Here is a 16,972-nt window from a genome sequence, read left to right as displayed (position 1 = left end):
TCTATTTTTAATGTATATATTTGAAACTCCCCCTGGCTCTGCTCTTGACTTATGTTTTATGACTTATGTTTTTTTCTGTATTAATGACTCTGTTTGCTTGTTTTTACTGTTTGTATCGTAAAAGATTTAATAAAGATTTATAAAAAAAAAATTTTTTAAAAGCGTCCAGGCAGTAACGCAAGTTCCGTTTCCGTTAATGGGCGTGAACAAAAGGGCATTGCTTGCCGCGTGCGCTCTCGTGCCGTGTTTTGCGTTTCCATTAACAATAGTGCACCACATTTCTCATGTTTTGTTAGCTTACATACTGCTAATATCAGTGGGAATGGAGGCGTTTAACCAGCTTTTGTTGGAATATCCTGAATTAATGTACAGTGGAGTCGGAGCTACGGCGTTTGTCGCCGGTGGAGCGCTGATATATAAAATCGCCACCAGGTAACGTTAACTTCAGGGCTTTGCACCGCTGTGCATGTTTTTAGTTAGATTCACGTCAACGTTAGTACAAGTTAGCTAACAGTGTTTAACATTTGCATTTGTGTTTCAAAACTGTGACATTCAAGAAATGATACACAAATGTCTAAATATGTTTCCTATTTTCCCAAGAGTCGTCTATGTATCTAGCTATGTTAGCTGGAGCGCTAACTTTGCTAGCCGTGGTGCTAGTCTCGCTTTTCCAGACCCTCCTCCAAAGCGCGACCGTGGTGCTAACTAACCTAATGGCAGATAGTTTGCGACAGTAACGTTCAGATAAGTAACGTTAGTGGTTTGCACTACTTGAATGCACACATTTTCACACATTGGTCTTAGGAAACTACTGTGTACAGAATTGTATACGCGTTGATTCAACGTGATTGTTTTGAGTCTATGCATTACTAAAATAACTTCAGGTCATCCCAAACTTTAGCTAGCACTTCAAGGACCTCAACATGATCTTCAACCGTGTACTCCACTTATTCCGTATGTAAGACAAATAGTGCCTCATTGATATAATAGTGATGCTTGTACCTCAAAAATACATAAGCATGTTTCAATACTGGATTGTTACCCCTGATCATTGCACTTATTATAACGTTACATACTGTGAACTTTTGCACATCCCCTGATCAGTATTTTTGCACACGCAGCACTAAACCGTAAAGCCTTGATACTTTCCCTTTCTAGGGTTAGGGTTATAATGTACTTATTTGTTATTTTGTTAGTGTCTTTTTACATACTTTTTATTGTAATATATCTGTTCTGTTTATGTTCTTGACTCTAGCAGTACATTGCCACATTGTTTATTCTCATTCTTATATCTTACATTTTTTTTATGTATGCACCAAAAACACACAGGCAAATTTCTTGCAAATGAAAACTTAATTTGGCAATAAACATAATTCTGATTAACAGTATCATGTTGCATCATGTAAGACCTTCACCTTATTTACAGGAAGAAGCCAACCCATGCAAATGTGAACTGCTGGTTCTGTGATCGGAACACAGTGGTGCCCTATGGGAACAGGAACTGCTGGGACTGTCCCAACTGTGACCAGTACAATGGCTTCCAGGAGGTAAGTTAAAGTACACGAGTTCTGAATTATTTTCTAAGCATGCCAGTAAACTGCAGTGAATTTTTTTTTTTTGATTTTTGCCAGTGCTGTAAGATGTATTTTTATACTATTCTTTTTGTCGATCTGTGGTGTTTTCAGAATGGGGATTACAACAAACCCATCCCAGCTCAGTACATGGAGAATCTGAACCATGGAGTATCTGGTAGCCTTCCCTCATCTGAGACACCCAAGACACTGCAGTGGGTCAACTGTCAGATGCTGCTATGCAGGAAGTGCAATAACAACCAGACTGTAAAGATCAAGCAGTTGGCCTCATTTATCCCAAGGGACGATGTATGTACTTTGTTCTTTTCTATTCACTACAACACTGTCTTAATTGTTATCATGACTAATACATTCTGCATTTATCATTTTTTGTCTTCTTTGTAGGAGAACTACGACGAGGAAATTGAAGCCTACAAGCACCACCTGGAGCAGACCTATAAGTTATGTAGGCCATGTCAGACAGCAGTGGAGTACTACATAAAATATCAAAACCGTCAACTTCGAACAGTGCTCCTTAACCAACAGCTTCGACGCAGCGGAGAATCAGACAAGGGCTTTGTTAAGGTCAGTGCAATCCGAAGTCCAAAACTGCACACGCCTGACAAGCAATGTGTGTGAATTAATTAATTGACATGGAACGCTGTAAGGCTTGATGGGTAACCATATGCTGTGGTGTGCTGATTGTTTGTTTACATTTCAGCCAATTAGACTAAATCAAATGATCATTATACCCGAGATCTGAGTTTCCGTTGTCTGGTAATTACCGGTCATTGGCTGGAAAAAAATTAGGTTAGAATGACCAATCGATATGGTTCCCTCTGCACAATTTGAATTGTGTTTTTAAATAGGCCACAATGAATTTAATATTTAAAATATAAACAATGAAAAGTCATGTTTTATTCTGTTCAAAACACGATTGCGTTAATCGCATTGATCTGTTTTATATTGGTTTGTTATTACTAACTACATCTTTTTTATGCGCACATGCCCAAAGCTGAACTGATAAGCCCGGGGCTAACACAGCCAGTTGTCAACTACCTTCGTAACACCAGTAATACAGCAGCACTTATGTCAGGCTTAGTGAAGCTTTATAACTTAAAGAAAGGATATTTAAACTCCATTTGGATGGGACTAGGGTTGCACGGTATTGACAAAATGTGATATTGCGATATCGATATTAATTTCAATATTTTTAAACATATGTAAAATTACAAAAGTTACGGGAAAACGCATCAAAATAGATTCATAACAAATTAAACAAGTTTTCTTACAACACAAGGTTTATTTCAACTGACGGTCATATTGGACTGGTACAACATGAATAAATAAATAAATAAATAACGACCATGTCTACAGAACAGGACATGTTCTACTGGTTGGACAGTATAAAATGTATAAATAAAGGAACAGGACACAACTTTTCTTTTGCTTCTCCGATTCGTTTTGTTTATCTGTTTCTTCACTTACACCGTCACTCTCTCGAAATACGCACATAGGGTTTGTCATGTAGTGGACCCATGCGCTGACTTGCACTAATGTGCAAGTGGCACGGTAACTGGCCAATGAAACATGATCATTATAGCGTTTCAAGCTCTAAATCAAACACAACTAAGCCACAGCCAACGGACGGGACACAGCGCTTCACAATATAAACAAAATATTGCATACTCATTGCGACACTTTCGATATATAGCGATACCGATATTGAGTCGATATATCTCGCACCCCTAGATGGGACTTTTGCGTAGAGTTCTGGTTTTCTTCTGCCACACCAGTAATAATTACAGTCCTAAATACTTAGTGTTTTTTGACACATTTCAACAATTTAAGCCCTCAGTACTTCTTTGTTTTGGTGCAAAAAGAGGTGTGTTGTAAGTTGGTTTAATTTAATTGGCTTTCACACCACTGGTGTAGTCTTGGATCAAAGGGAAAACTGCTTTAACCTTCATCGTGTATTGTTGCCTGCCTGTTCTTATTATAATATGTCAACATTAGTCTTTGCATAGCTTATTGATTTCCATATGTTGTCAGGATTTACATCAAAAACCTCTTCTCTCTCCCACAGAGCTCCTATTTTGCATCTTCTCCTACGGGGGTCATACTTTTACGGGCCCTCGCCTTCCTGATATGTGCTTTCTTAGTTGCTACATCTTTGTGTGACTTGCCATACCAGCCTACTTCGCTTAGTGGCCCACAGACATTAAGTGGTGGGGTCATTCCTCCAAAGCCTAAACCCCACAATGAATCCACCCCCAACAACAAAAGCAGTGGAGGCGTACCTGTATGGCAGGGTCTGCTGGAGCTGGTCCCAGACAAGGCCATAGAAAATGCCAGGCTGGTGTGGCAAAATGGAAAGGAAAACCAGCTGGCTGTAGTTTCCGTTGGCCTGTTGACCTATCTCACTGCTATCTTCTTAGCAGGACCTGTGAGGTAGGCAGTCACCGCCTATTTATTTGCCTTTGGAAAGATCATTCAAGACAAATTTAATTTAAGCAAAAACAAACTCTGCAAGCTTGTGTTACTGCATTTTCAGGTTGAGGAGAATTGATGCCTTGGCCTCTGTCCTGTGGTTCATCATCCTGTGCCTCCACCTGGCTGAGCGCTACTTGACTGATACCTCGGGCTGGATGGACAGCTACTTGACTGATGCCTCGGGCTGGATGGACACAGCCAAGCTCAGTACTGTCTCCCTCTGTTGCCTAGTCAGCCTTGCCGCTGCTGTGGCAACTCGCAAACCACTGGGTCCAAGAAGAGCCAGATATCGAAGGTCAGAATCTGAGCAGTAATGTTCAAATTGTGTTTGAAACATGGGATTTTGTAAAGAGTCCTCTTTCCATGAGAGATTTGTGTTCATTAATACCAGTTCAAAAACACAATCTATAAGTGTTCCGTAACAGAACAGTGGACAAGCTGTTTTTAATTCACCTTTTTTACTCGTAACCCCCTCTTTTACTGTGTGTGCGAATGACTGTGAGGTAATGACATGTGAATGGCAAACTTAAAGCATAGGATTGTGTGTGTGGCCCATGATAGGAATAAAACACCAGTGCTACTTGCTAAATCACATCAAAACCTCACCTTCAAGCACACATGGTCTACTGTTGTCTGTGTGTAAACAGACTGTTTTTAATCTTTTAGTAGTAAAGGGTATTGTTACACAAAAAAGATAGTATGATGTGAACAGCTCACAATTCTTAATCCATCTGGTTGGTAACAGAATTGTCTTTGACTCAATGATAGATTTCTTATTTTTGGTGTGTTTCAGTGAGAGAAACTGACTAAGGAGACTTCCAGGAATCATGTAATCAAACATTAATCAAGAATTATTAAGAAACCAACACTAATAAGATATTATTAGTTATATGCTCTTCAGAAGACTTTTCAGAATGTGTTTTATGGGAAATTAGTCTATGGCTTTTCTCATTGATAATTCTTTAACTATAACGTGTGTGGTGGACTGACTGTTTTTAAGCTGTATTGTAACATTCAAGTACCAAACTAGTACTAAACTATGTATTCTACTCTATGCTATAAAGTTAAGAGCATTTTGAATGTACTCATTTATTAACACTCTGGTGTAGCTGTGAGTTGAGAATCACTTACTAACTACAGCTCATTGCATGTGAAGACACTGCAGGCCATACTCAAGATGCGGTTTTTGAATAGTCCCATACCTCCTGTATTGCGCCACATCATCTACAAGTTCTGAACAAAGAATGACCTTGGATATTTCAAAAAAGAAGTGTTCATCGTGAGTTCTTTGAAGCCACTATTTATTTATAACTGATGTCCGTAAGGAATCTCTTAGGAACGCATCCGTTCTGAAGCAACTGATCAGTTCTCAAGACAGAGCTGACTGAAGTACTTCCATGTGTGATATCCTTTGTAGTAGCTGCCATTGCATTTTTATCCCGACAACAACTGCATACAAATTCTGTGATCTCGAGTTTTAACTGTAGCCTTTTTCCCCTTTTTTTTTTACGATGGAAATGTTAAATCATAGTGTATGGTTCATGTGCTTCTTGCCATTTGAAAATATAAACGGCTGTTTAGTCACTAGTTTATCAATGTTTTCCCCCAAATTGTTAATTAAAAGGTCTTGCGATTTGCTACTTGCTGCTCTTCTCCGTCCCCATTGCTGTGATCTTGTACCCCTGTGATTATTATTTGGATTATGCTTCATTTTTTTTCATCTGCCTTGAAATTAAGCATGACCTTCACTGTAAACCAATGACCCCTTTTCTGCTTTGTATTCAAATTATGTTTTTGAAAGCTGATGCTTACAAATAGTGCCTACCTGGCAGGTACTTGTCTTGGCATTTGCTCTGATCATGTCTAAGAAGTAATCTGGCGTCCTTGTGTCAGTGCTTGAACATGCAAACATTATTGGCTCAACTCTGCGACTATTTGGCGGGAAAAGTGTAATGTAAACTCCAAGCAGCAAGCAAGTGCTCTACTGGGTGGGTAAATCAAAGTTATAAGACTCGATATAGTTTGATGTGTGTAGTTTATACCTAACATGTTGCGCTCATTCAAGATAAGGCACTTCAAACTCAGCAGTATTAGAAGTACTTGATGTGCAGGGTTTACCCTTGTCCAGGCAGGTTATCTTTCATCCTAAGATTTTAATATTTTTTTTAAATATTAAACTTAAATATTTTTAAGTCTCAAATGAGATGCTGGACTGTAAGATTTTTAGTTACAGTAAATCTGAAAATACCGCATTACCATTTGCAACTAAAAATATTAGACTTGTATTGCACTTATCTATTGCTACCCTTAATTCCTTTACATGTTAATGTATTAAAAACACTGATGGACTAACTTCATGCGCTAACATTTCACCCCTCGCCAAATTATTTCCATTAACCTGTTTTGTTTTACTTTGATGGAATGTATTGTAGTGAAGGGGGATATTTACTTGACAGTAATATGAAAATGTGTTACAAACTAATAGTGTTTATAGATTGTATTTGGTGGTTTAAATTGCATGGCATGTTGTCCTGTAGTTGGAGTTATGTTCTCAAACCAGCGCCTTTGGTGTAGTAGTCTCAAAGCTTTGTGATTGTGATTTTCTTTTTTGTTTTCTTGTTGCAACAAAAGTACGGCCAAATGTAAGACTTTAAATATGTTGTTTGTAGGTTATGAGGAAAGTATTGACTCTGTGTATAATTTCTACAACTCAGAGTAATTTCCATGTTCCATGATTTGACTTTTCTCTCTGAAAAATCTAATGCAAATATTGCAATGCTATATAGTGCTCTAGCATGATTAATTATACTGATTCATGATGGTGTTTTAACAGTGATAGCTTTGATTTATCATGCCATAGCATCTATCAGTAAGCGTTATCATCACTTACTGTTCTACCTTTCATAAACTGCATCATGTGACAAACTGTATCGTAAACACACAAAAATAATATTTTATCAAAATGAAACGTGGCACAACTCTTCTCAAACACTCTTTTCCAGGTCACCCTTGTAAAAGAGATAATTGATCTCAATGGGTCTTACCTGGTAAAAATGGGTCAAACAAAACAAAAATAATATACCATCTTGCCTTCATCCACCCTGCTGAAGTCAAGATAACTGAGAACGTCCGGTGAATAAAGTGTGGTGTACTGGAGAAGCGTTGTGTGACATGTTTGAATTTGGATGGACTTGCATTTAAGCTTACACAGGTCTGCACCTCACTGTGTGCATTCTGAAAGTAAGAAAAATATTTTATATTGTATATTTTTACCTTTTTTGTTTGCATAAGGTACATCTAAAATGTATCATCTTTGCCAAAGTTTTACATGCCGTGCTAGAAAGTTTGTGTTCACTATGAACTTCCAGGTTGCATGATTGTTATGCCATGATGTATGCATAATATCTAGCCTGAGTATTTATCTAATTGTGTGTGGTTGTTAGAGAATTCCTGTAGCTACCTGTTAAGCTGTAGGACTGTAAACCGTCGTTTATGTCAAGTATTTAACTCTAGAAGCACTACATTCAAACTTTTGTTAATCACAACTTGCCAAATGCAACTGTAGCATTATATTGTTACAACAAACATTTTGTGGTGCTTAACAGTGATTGCTGTAGAACAACCTTTTTTTTTCTTTCTAATGGAGCCGTGAATATCCATGTTTTTACTGCACTGTTTTACTATGGATATCCAGTATGCAGCTAACAAGATTGTCATTTCTAAATGTTTTAGCAATGTGTAGGAGTATGTTGCAGAAACACTAAAAGACTCTGTACTTAAAATATTAGTTTGTGGTGAGGTTATTATGCCAAATATTGATACTTTATACACAAAGCAATACTATAGCCTAAATAAGCTCATTAACTATATCTCAATCTGATCCTTTACTATGCATTTATACATTGTGTAGTAGCCTCAAATGGAGCTCCGTCCATGCTGATAGGGTTCCATACAGCATGCATACTGTAGCAATGAGTGCTCAGATGCTGAAATTGGGTGTCTTTCTGTCAGCCTCCAATTTGAAGACTTAGTAGGAATCCTTGCTGTAAATGGAATGTAATAAACAACTGCTGAAAGGATACGTCTTCTGTTTGTTTTCAACACAAGCACACTGTCTTGTCCACTTGTGTATGTTTCTCCCCAGTTTTTAAAGAAAGTAGTTTTGTTACACAGCATTGGAGTCAAAGGAAAATATCCCCTTAATGTTGGCCAGGACTGCTGTGATTGTTTTTCTAGAAAGGCAAAGCTTGATTGCCACTAAATAGAAAACTATGTTGACAAATAACATGTATGGGCCACTGACTGCGTGTTGTGTGTGTGTGTGTGTGTGTGTGTGTGTGTGTGTGCGTGTGAGTGAGTTGAGTTGTATTGCTGGGCAACATTTCTCCTGGAGCTTTTGTTCCGCAGGAGTTTTCAGCTGCTGCGTGTTGTCAGACAGCTGCAGCATTTCAGTGACAGCCGCCATTAATAAAGTGCTCATATTAAATGGATATCAGAGCTGTATGATACAGCATTTCTGCACCGCTTTGATTTCAGACTCTTTGCACTTGAACGTAATTCAGAGTTTATATTTTAATGTCAAGAATGTGGTCTATTGACATTGGTGTGGAAAGAATAAATCCCATTTTTAAGACTTTCTTTACACAAGAAATCACAAATTGAAAATTCAATGTCCTTAAAGCACTACTTGTAATGCTCTTTGTGAACCAGTTTTACTTCATCTGTAGTATTACAACCTTTTGACATTTTTGGTTATAATTTTGATTTCAGGTAGTAGACCAGTGCGTTGCTCTTGTGTTGCAGATACCTTGCAGGCAGCGCTGCAGTGCCCCCCTTTAGCAGCCAGCCTCCAAACCTGGCAGACTCCTTCGTCCCCACCCCGCCACCCAACATCGCCAAGCTCATCAACCGCCATCAGCGGAGTCCTTGCGAGCGCAAGGCTTCCCCCTCCTCTCTACCCGGGCGCCTCAGCAGAGCCCTCTGCCTTGGCACCATCCCTTCCCTCACCAGGACCGGTAACTAAAAAAATATTCATTCATTCATTCATTCACTTTGAGTTGACGGAGCAAAAAAAGCAGTTAATCATCTGATGCAGTTCTTATGCCTTTTGGCATAATCTGAACACTACTTGTGTGATTAGATTACTGCCTTGTCATTTTTTTTTTTTTTTTGTGGTCTCATACCTACAAAAAAATGTATCACTGAAGATATTTCACACAGGAGTGCAAATTACTTTTCAAGTAGCTGGCCACTACCTTCAACAGGGGCAGGATGGAGCTCACTTCTGCCTACAGTTGTTGTTGTTGCATGGCTTCCCATAGCTGTTCAGACACATTTGCTCTTGAGTTGCTTCTTGCAATGTATAGCCTTTTATACAGACAAGATTCATAATTGATACGATTTAGTAGCTTTACTTGAGTTTATTTAGGTATGTCTGAAGGATTGGCGTTTCTTAGCAAAGATGGTTAAATGCACAAAACCAACAACATTTTACAGTTTAAATAAAATTTGTCAGTGCCGCATGGAGGTCAAACTGTACTGTTGATTACTGGCTTTTTAATACTGATTTCTTCACTTATCGGCCAACATGTACACAGATAGAGGTATACAGTATCTGCAATAAGCTAATATTTCAACTCTGGTCAATTTATCGCTTTAGATCCATTTTATATATTGTGTGATAAAATCGCATAGGAATATGCATTTGACATTAATCATGGAAGTGATGTGATGCTACTCCTACTACATTTAATGCTGTTCTAAATTCTGCTTTAAATTACATAATTGAAAGCTGCATTTAGAGCAGAAATGTTTAGACAATTAGTCAATCAACAAAACATTAATCAGAAACTATTTTGGTTATAGATTATTTTAATTTATTGATAATTTTCAAAGCCAAATGTACCTACGCTTACCTAGTTCCAGCGTCTCAGTTGAGGATTTGCTGCTTTTCTTTAAATAATGCGAAAACTGAATATCCTTAGATTTTGGACTGTTGGCCGAACAAACAAGACGTCATCAAGAAATTATTGATATTTTTCACCATTCAGAATTTTTTATAGCCGATGCGATTAATCGAGAAAATCATTGCCAGATTAATAAATGATGAAAATAGATAGTTGCAGCACTAGCTGCATTTATCAATGTTTCCCACTGACATTGATCAAAATAACCTGACTGACATAACACTACCACATACCACTAACTTTTAAAATTGTTATGGCCTAACATGTTAGTATAAAGTTAGCTTTTAGGTTATCAGACACGAAACATTAGCTTTTATTTTGAGTCGTGTTTCTGCATGTTTAAGGAAAGCCCTGGGTCATGTTTGTGGTTCATGGTGATATTGTATATTGCATATTTTCAGATTCTGGTTACCTGTTTAGTGGAAGCAGACGAGCCTCACAATACAAAGACTCCCCACCCTCAGGTATTAAAACTCCTCCAGGTGATTTTGTGGTATACACTCATTCCTCTATGTTAAACAATTCCTAACCCTTTCAGATCACCCGTTTGACATTTCGCTGCTTTTTTTGGCACAGACTATTTTTCATTGATGACTGGGAGCCGCCCATCATCCCCGGGCCCCTCTCCAACTCCTTCAGTAGCTGGGTCAGTTACATCCAGTTCAGGTTCTGCCGGACGACGCCCCCTCATCAGCCCTGCTCGCCTCAACATCAGCGGCCGGAAACTCCGGCTTTTCTCAACGGAGCCAGACCCCACCCTCATGTCCCCATCTGTGTCTTCGTCACATTTCCATGTAAAGTCGGCCTCTTCCATTTACAGTGGCTGCTTTTCACCTGACATATCACCCTTCCAAAGCCAAAATGGTAAGTACAGCTGAGCTTAAAATGTTAAAAGTGAAATGTACATTGTATTGGGTTTTAGCAACATGAATTGCTGTCTACCTCAGTGTCATTCATGATACTACCACCAGATGGCAAAAATCCCCCAAAAAAATCCTACATATAGCTTTACAGAGAGAGAGGATTTCATATTCCTTAATAACTTAATGTTTAGATGGTTTTATTTATAGCGTCACAATTTACTTGGTTCCACTGCTTTGCAGATTTGAGTTCTTTGTTAAGGGACGGCAGTGTAATTGAAGAGGAAGAGAAGCGAGGCAGCTCCTCAGGGTCCTCCACATGCCTGGTTGGCACTACTACACAGGGACCTGAGAACACCCCTCCTCCAAAAGGTAAGCAGTCTAATTAAAACATGGCAGGGAGATGGGTCCACGATCTGTCAGACATTGCATTTCATTTTGGTTTCATGCCTGTTGGTTACTGGGTGTCATAAGTGTCGTGACCTTAGGCCTTCCTAAATTAAATTGTTCATTAAGATCCCCCCTTAAAGCAATTTCAATTTAAGAGATGGGGAATAAAACGCATAGAAGGGTCACAGTGGGAATCTTTTTCCTGAACCACTTTAGCGTTCCCCCTGATCCATAGGAATAGTTAATGTGTTGGTCCAGTTAAGGGAAACACTGCAGATACTGCAGAGAGGAGAGATTATGTAACTGTAACCAGTATGTGGTACTAAGTAAAGTGTGAGGAATGAGCAAATGTATGTAACTGTATGGATAGACCAGAATCGAAAGACTTAAGGAATGTCGTGAGCCAAGAGGGTGAGCAACCATAATGAAATGCAAGCACATAGCGCTGCTGTAGGGTTTAAAGGCATACAGTACATTCCGAAAGCATTCAGACATATACTTTTGTCACATTTTATGTTGCAGTGTTATTCTAAAGCGTTTTTTTCCCCCTCATCCATCTACACTCGATATCTCATAATGTTAAAGCGAAAACCGGATTTTAGATTTTGTTGCAAATTTGTATAAAAAAACATTTGAAAAAAAAAACGAATATGGAACTTTAATTTTAGCTCAGGTGCCTCCCATTTCTCTTGACCATGATTTGAGTCCACCTGTTGTAAATTCAAAGTAAAACTGTGTAACCCATACGATAACTGTGTATGATTACAATTAAGCATGTAAACATAAAATATACGTACTGACGATTCTGCCAACAACAAACAGGAAGATGGCTGCAGATTGTACTGAGTCTCAATGCAGACCTACTACATCAACTTCCTGACCAAAGTTGTATGACATGAGCATACAACTGTAACAGAACACCTGGGACATGCTGACAGCTTACGTTAAGCGGTGTAAAGTGTGACTGTATTTCCGTGTAGGGGATTCCAACACCAGGGCATAACAGTCGGCAGCTGCCGTTGTCGTAAAAACAACACACATGGTGTGTTTACTTGAAACTTACCAGCCTTGTGGTGCATTCAGAGTTATTGTAAAATACCCTTTTCCCAACTGGTGCTTGTTTTTGTCGTTTACCAGCAATTTACCTTTTGAAATAAGTCATTGCAAGTTATTGTTATTACATTTAATTTTGACCATATGGCCTTAGCAATAAACAAGCCGTTCTTTAATGTCGCCAACTGTCGTTTTGTGCTCCCTTTTTTTTATATTATATACATTATAAATATATTATATATATTTCGGTTTAGGCACCGGCACCGTTTTAAAAGTATTGTTTTAGCACCAGTATCGGAAAAAACCCAAACGATACCCAACCCTACAAATGACATTGTCATTGACTCATCCACATGTACCTTAATTTAAACTAGCTGAGACCTGTATCAGTTCTGAAAGAAAATGTATTGACCAACAGTAAAACTGTAAAACATTTACACAAACTGGAAAACCTTCATGCCACATTGATGATGCATAATGATGACGATTCTCATGAACTTAATTTGCTTTTGCTGTGACATCTCCAGGTTTCATTAAGCGTCTTATCTGGCCGGGGCTTTTGTTATTGAGCCTGACATCCAACCTGTGCTTCGCCTGCCTCTACATATACCACAACTGGAGATGAACTGTTGATGGGTCTGCTGCTGTTCTCTCGTGACCTGCACAGAGTGAGTCGGCCTCTGGCCTCTGACAACCCTGTTGTGTTTGTAGACCTGGAGGTTATTCAGCAATGCCAGAAAACATCACGTTTTTGGCAGCTATTTATTGTTTGCTGATGCTTATGGTGAAAATACAGGTGTCAGATTTTCAACAGCGTACCTCCTATTTCATTGGAGTTTTAAAACAAAAAACAAAACAAAAAACACTGGTGAATTCAAATATTACGCCTTTGAATTTGTGATTGACATACATTTTCTTTTCTTTTTGATCTGGTCTTGTTGGGTTTTGTCCTTTTAGTTTGTCACTGCTCCTTTACATGAACACTGGTACATGTGTAATTGATTTAAAAGGCTCAATTCTTGCACTGATGCTATGAAATGTGCAATAAACATGTACTGTTCAGTTGATGCTGCTTGGACACAGAGGGCCATGTCTTACCTACTTATACTGATTGTGATGGCTGCATTACATCTCCAAACTGAATAACATTTCTGGTTGTCTACAATAGCCAAAAATGTAACCTTAAACATTAAGCAGCATGATACGCTTGTGGCGTATAGTTACAGTTTTGCATTTTGAAAATTTGTAACCATTTTCACTTTATAGTGTCATAATTTCAAAGCACTGGTGTTGCCATTGTCTCTCTATGTATATTCAGCTGGGAAAGAGTGGTGTGTCAAACTCTATCCGGTTGTTTTGTTATACCGTTTACAGTCAACATTTTTAATATTATGGTCATTAATATCTCATACCAAAGTGACACATGTCACAATCATTCACTACAGAAATAGTTCTCTTTTACTAAACCTTTTCCATTATCTCTCATATATATATATATATATATATATATATATATATATATATATATATATATATATATATATATATATATATATATATATATATATAATCTCCTGTTCACAGGCTAGTTTGTAAGGAGGCAAAACTCCTACGGTCAAGTGCAATATATTAAAAATTATTTTTTTTTTATTTCCAATCTATAAAAAGAAATCATGTTCACATTGACATGTTTGCATAAAAATGGCACTGAGATTCAGATTTTACTCCTAACTGAGCTGTGAATTAATTTATACAGAACCTTTCTTATAACGTGTAGTCAAACATCTACATATTAATTTGGAATACATTTGCACTTGTTTTTATCTGAAGTGTATGTCCACTTTTTGTGTTTGGTTGTGTTGTATTTTGAATATGTGATTTGAAATTGTTCTGTTAGAGCTGAGGAGCACAGATGTTTGATTATTGTGTGTGTGTGTGTATGTTGAACATGAGTTACAACAAGTTGTACATATTGGACATGTGTAAGATGTGTATAAACAGGTTAGTTAGCTTATTTCACTGTTAGGTTTTGGGGTGTTACATTTAAGTATTGAATTGTTGAAAGACAACACACTTGATTTTTGAGAGGAATAATTTTGTTTGAGGAAATATTGGGTTATGTGGTTTGCCTCAGACAACTAATGCTAATTTGAAAGTGCAGTTTATTTGAAGTTCTTACCTTGAGCCAAAGTAATAATTAATGAAACCAAATTAAGTTTCTGAGAAAAACTAGAACTTGCTACTGAAAGACCTCTGGACTGGAAGTTGACTAATGGTTTAGACAACTATAATTAGATAACCTTATAAAGAATAAGTTTTTGAAAGGTAATGTAAACTTTCAACATACTGTATACAGACTTGTGCATTTGTACTTGATGTGTAACCTGGCGTATGTTTATTTTCTCTAATGAAGGCTCATTCATTAAAGGATCATGTACATGTTAAAACAAAAATGTTCTTTCAACCATCTTGAATTTTCCTGAATGAGACGATCCTAACCTTTCAGTTGAAGATAAAATGAATATATTTTTGAGTTTGTGTTTAAAGTGCAATGAAGTATGTTGTGCACATCACCATTATGTCAAATCAAAGGGTGTCCATTTCAGACTCTTTGACAAGAAGTATGAATTTGTTCTCTCGCTATTGGTTTGAAGGGTTGCTATTCCACTGTTTAGAAATGCAAATGTTTGTCTGCAACAGCTGTGTGGTCTGTGTGAATGTAAGGAACACTGGCTTGTTTCGTCTGGACCCATGCTTTTTTAATAAAGTTTTTTTTCTCCATTTGTGTGTGATGTATTAAGTGTCTACTTATCCAGGTACATAAATTAGTTATTACTAGATAATGTGTGTAAACTAGATTTGTTGCTCTGCAAGCTTAGTAGCTTATTTTATTTTACTGAACATTACAATTTCTGGTGCTGTTATAAAAGTGGTCAAATGACACAATTTACATATAATACATTATATAATATGCTTTAAAACTGACTAATTACATATGCAGGTAGTAAAACATTAAGAGTTGTCTGTTAATTCCTCTGACATACCTAAGTCTGACTGAATTGAAATCTTTGACTACATGACAGTCATAATGTTCAGCCTTCTTAAATTGCTTGCTCATGAGTTTATCAATCCACCCAAATCATTTAAACTTTTTGTTGATGACATAGCTGTCTTCATATGTCATCACAGGTACAAAAAATAATCTCATCACAGGTCCGTTGTGCCTAATACCTCATGTCCTTTTCTTAACCCTGAGCTAAGATCTTCTGGTTTTATGCATTTTCTTTAGCACTTCGATTCTAACTTACTTGTCAGTTACTTTACTTTTGAGATATTTCTAAAGTGATGCACCAACAGGCTGATATTGTCATTCTTGTTGACACTGGTAGCATGGCTTAAAAGCTGCCTGACCTGACAGTTTTTTTTTTTTCTTCAAGCGCCCATTTCCCATTTTTGGAGAACATGTAATTTGTTTTTGATACATTTCAGTGTGGGCACGAATCGGCGCTTATGAGTGTCTCAACTGGTCTAATTGTAGTCTTGATACTGCTATTTTTCTCCTCTTAGACCTCACTTCTCTCTTTGACACGATAGGCTGTGCTGATTAACCGCCTTCAAAATGGCACAACGCTGGACTGGTTTATCTGCTACCCTACAGACAACTGTTTGTTACCTCTGTCCAGAGGTAACAAAATCCACCTACCAGCACCTCTAAAACTCAGTGACGTACACTTTACAGTACATTTCATTAGTTTAATCCATACAAAAACAATGTGTAAGAATCACCTTTATGATTTTTGTTGTTGCATACTTCATTTTCTAGCATTGCATTTAGCGTTTTTATTTTTTAATCTAACCTTCCTGTATTTTATTTTTCACTTAATCTTGTCAACTCAGATTGTCTCGAGATTAATTTAATCTTTTTCTTGAGAATTTCTAAAATGACAACACCATTATATTGCACAATCGGTCAAGAGAGAAAGGAGATGGATAACGAAAAGAAGAATATTCATTTTAAAAAAAGAAGAAAAAGCACTTTTTTATTTAAAGCCTTGACTATTTTTCTCTGGCTGTGAGGGCAGAAGAATATTTATGCAGGAAGTCAAGACCCTCTTTTCAACCCCCCCCCCCCAACACTGCGGGTAAGTAAATAGGTCACACATCTGAATATCACATAACCAACCTATTAATGTGTTCGCTCATTGTCAGGGTAAATATGTTGTCTTAAATATTTGGTGTTTTCCTGCACTGAAACAGTTCGTGATTGTGGTGATGGCTGTATTGCTGTGTGTTAAAATAACACGGCTAGTTTCCAGTTAAACTGTTATTCAATTCCTGTAGTTAATACCTGCAGTTTTATTTAAATCCCAGCACAAAAGATCTGAACTCTTTGACTCTGAAGCACACAGTATTGCAGTTCCCCTAACAGAGCCGGTAGAGTTGAACCTTTTGTCAGAAACAACTGACAAAAGGTTCAACTCTTGTTTACTGACAGGTTTTATAGTTGAAAATAGTTCACTGACTGAAGGGTGGGAAGCAGGTTTTTACTCAGTCTGCAGCTCTAGCCAAAAGTTTCTCTTCTGTACAATCACTTCCTGTTTTCACCAGAGCTACTAGACCACCAAGATTCAGAGCACAC

General features: G+C 37.6%; 1 protein-coding gene across 4 annotated transcripts; it reads left to right on the top strand.

The window, feature by feature from the left end:
* The first annotated feature begins 198 nt into the window (after positions 1 to 198).
* Positions 199 to 13,804, top strand: tmem201 (transmembrane protein 201). Of its 4 annotated transcripts, XM_078254784.1 has the most exons (12): positions 385 to 432; positions 902 to 958; positions 1,427 to 1,547; positions 1,686 to 1,880; positions 1,977 to 2,156; positions 3,658 to 4,022; positions 4,126 to 4,359; positions 8,868 to 9,079; positions 10,432 to 10,512; positions 10,607 to 10,894; positions 11,134 to 11,262; positions 12,861 to 13,804. In XM_078254784.1, exons 2-12 carry the CDS (start codon positions 924 to 926, stop codon positions 12,956 to 12,958), a joined length of 1,938 nt encoding a protein of 645 aa, XP_078110910.1. In that variant the 5' UTR covers positions 385 to 432; positions 902 to 923; the 3' UTR covers positions 12,959 to 13,804. The 4 variants fall into 4 exon arrangements, with proteins under 4 accessions (XP_078110909.1, XP_078110908.1, XP_078110911.1 ...); XM_078254783.1 differs by lacking the exon at positions 902 to 958 and having other exon boundaries at positions 199 to 432; positions 10,432 to 10,494; XM_078254782.1 differs by lacking the exon at positions 902 to 958 and having other exon boundaries at positions 199 to 432.
* The last annotated feature ends 3,168 nt before the right edge of the window (positions 13,805 to 16,972 follow it).

The sequence above is a fragment of the Sander vitreus genome, chromosome 7, assembly GCF_031162955.1.
Source record: "Sander vitreus isolate 19-12246 chromosome 7, sanVit1, whole genome shotgun sequence".
In the NCBI taxonomy this organism is placed as follows: Eukaryota; Metazoa; Chordata; class Actinopteri; order Perciformes; family Percidae; genus Sander; species Sander vitreus.
Note: the sequence above shows the minus strand (reverse complement) of the source record. Positions and strands in the feature narration are given on the sequence as shown.

Excerpts from the sequence above, each read along its gene's own strand:
- tmem201 (XM_078254782.1), top strand. The coding sequence starts at position 323 with ATGGAGGCGTTTAACCAGCTTTTGTTGGAATATCCTGAATTAATGTAC. Across the intron at positions 4,023-4,125 it reads TTCTTAGCAGGACCTGTGAG|GTTGAGGAGAATTGATGCCT; the intron begins GTAGGCAGTCAC and ends CTGCATTTTCAG. Across the intron at positions 11,263-12,860 it reads GAACACCCCTCCTCCAAAAG|GTTTCATTAAGCGTCTTATC; the intron begins GTAAGCAGTCTA and ends TGACATCTCCAG.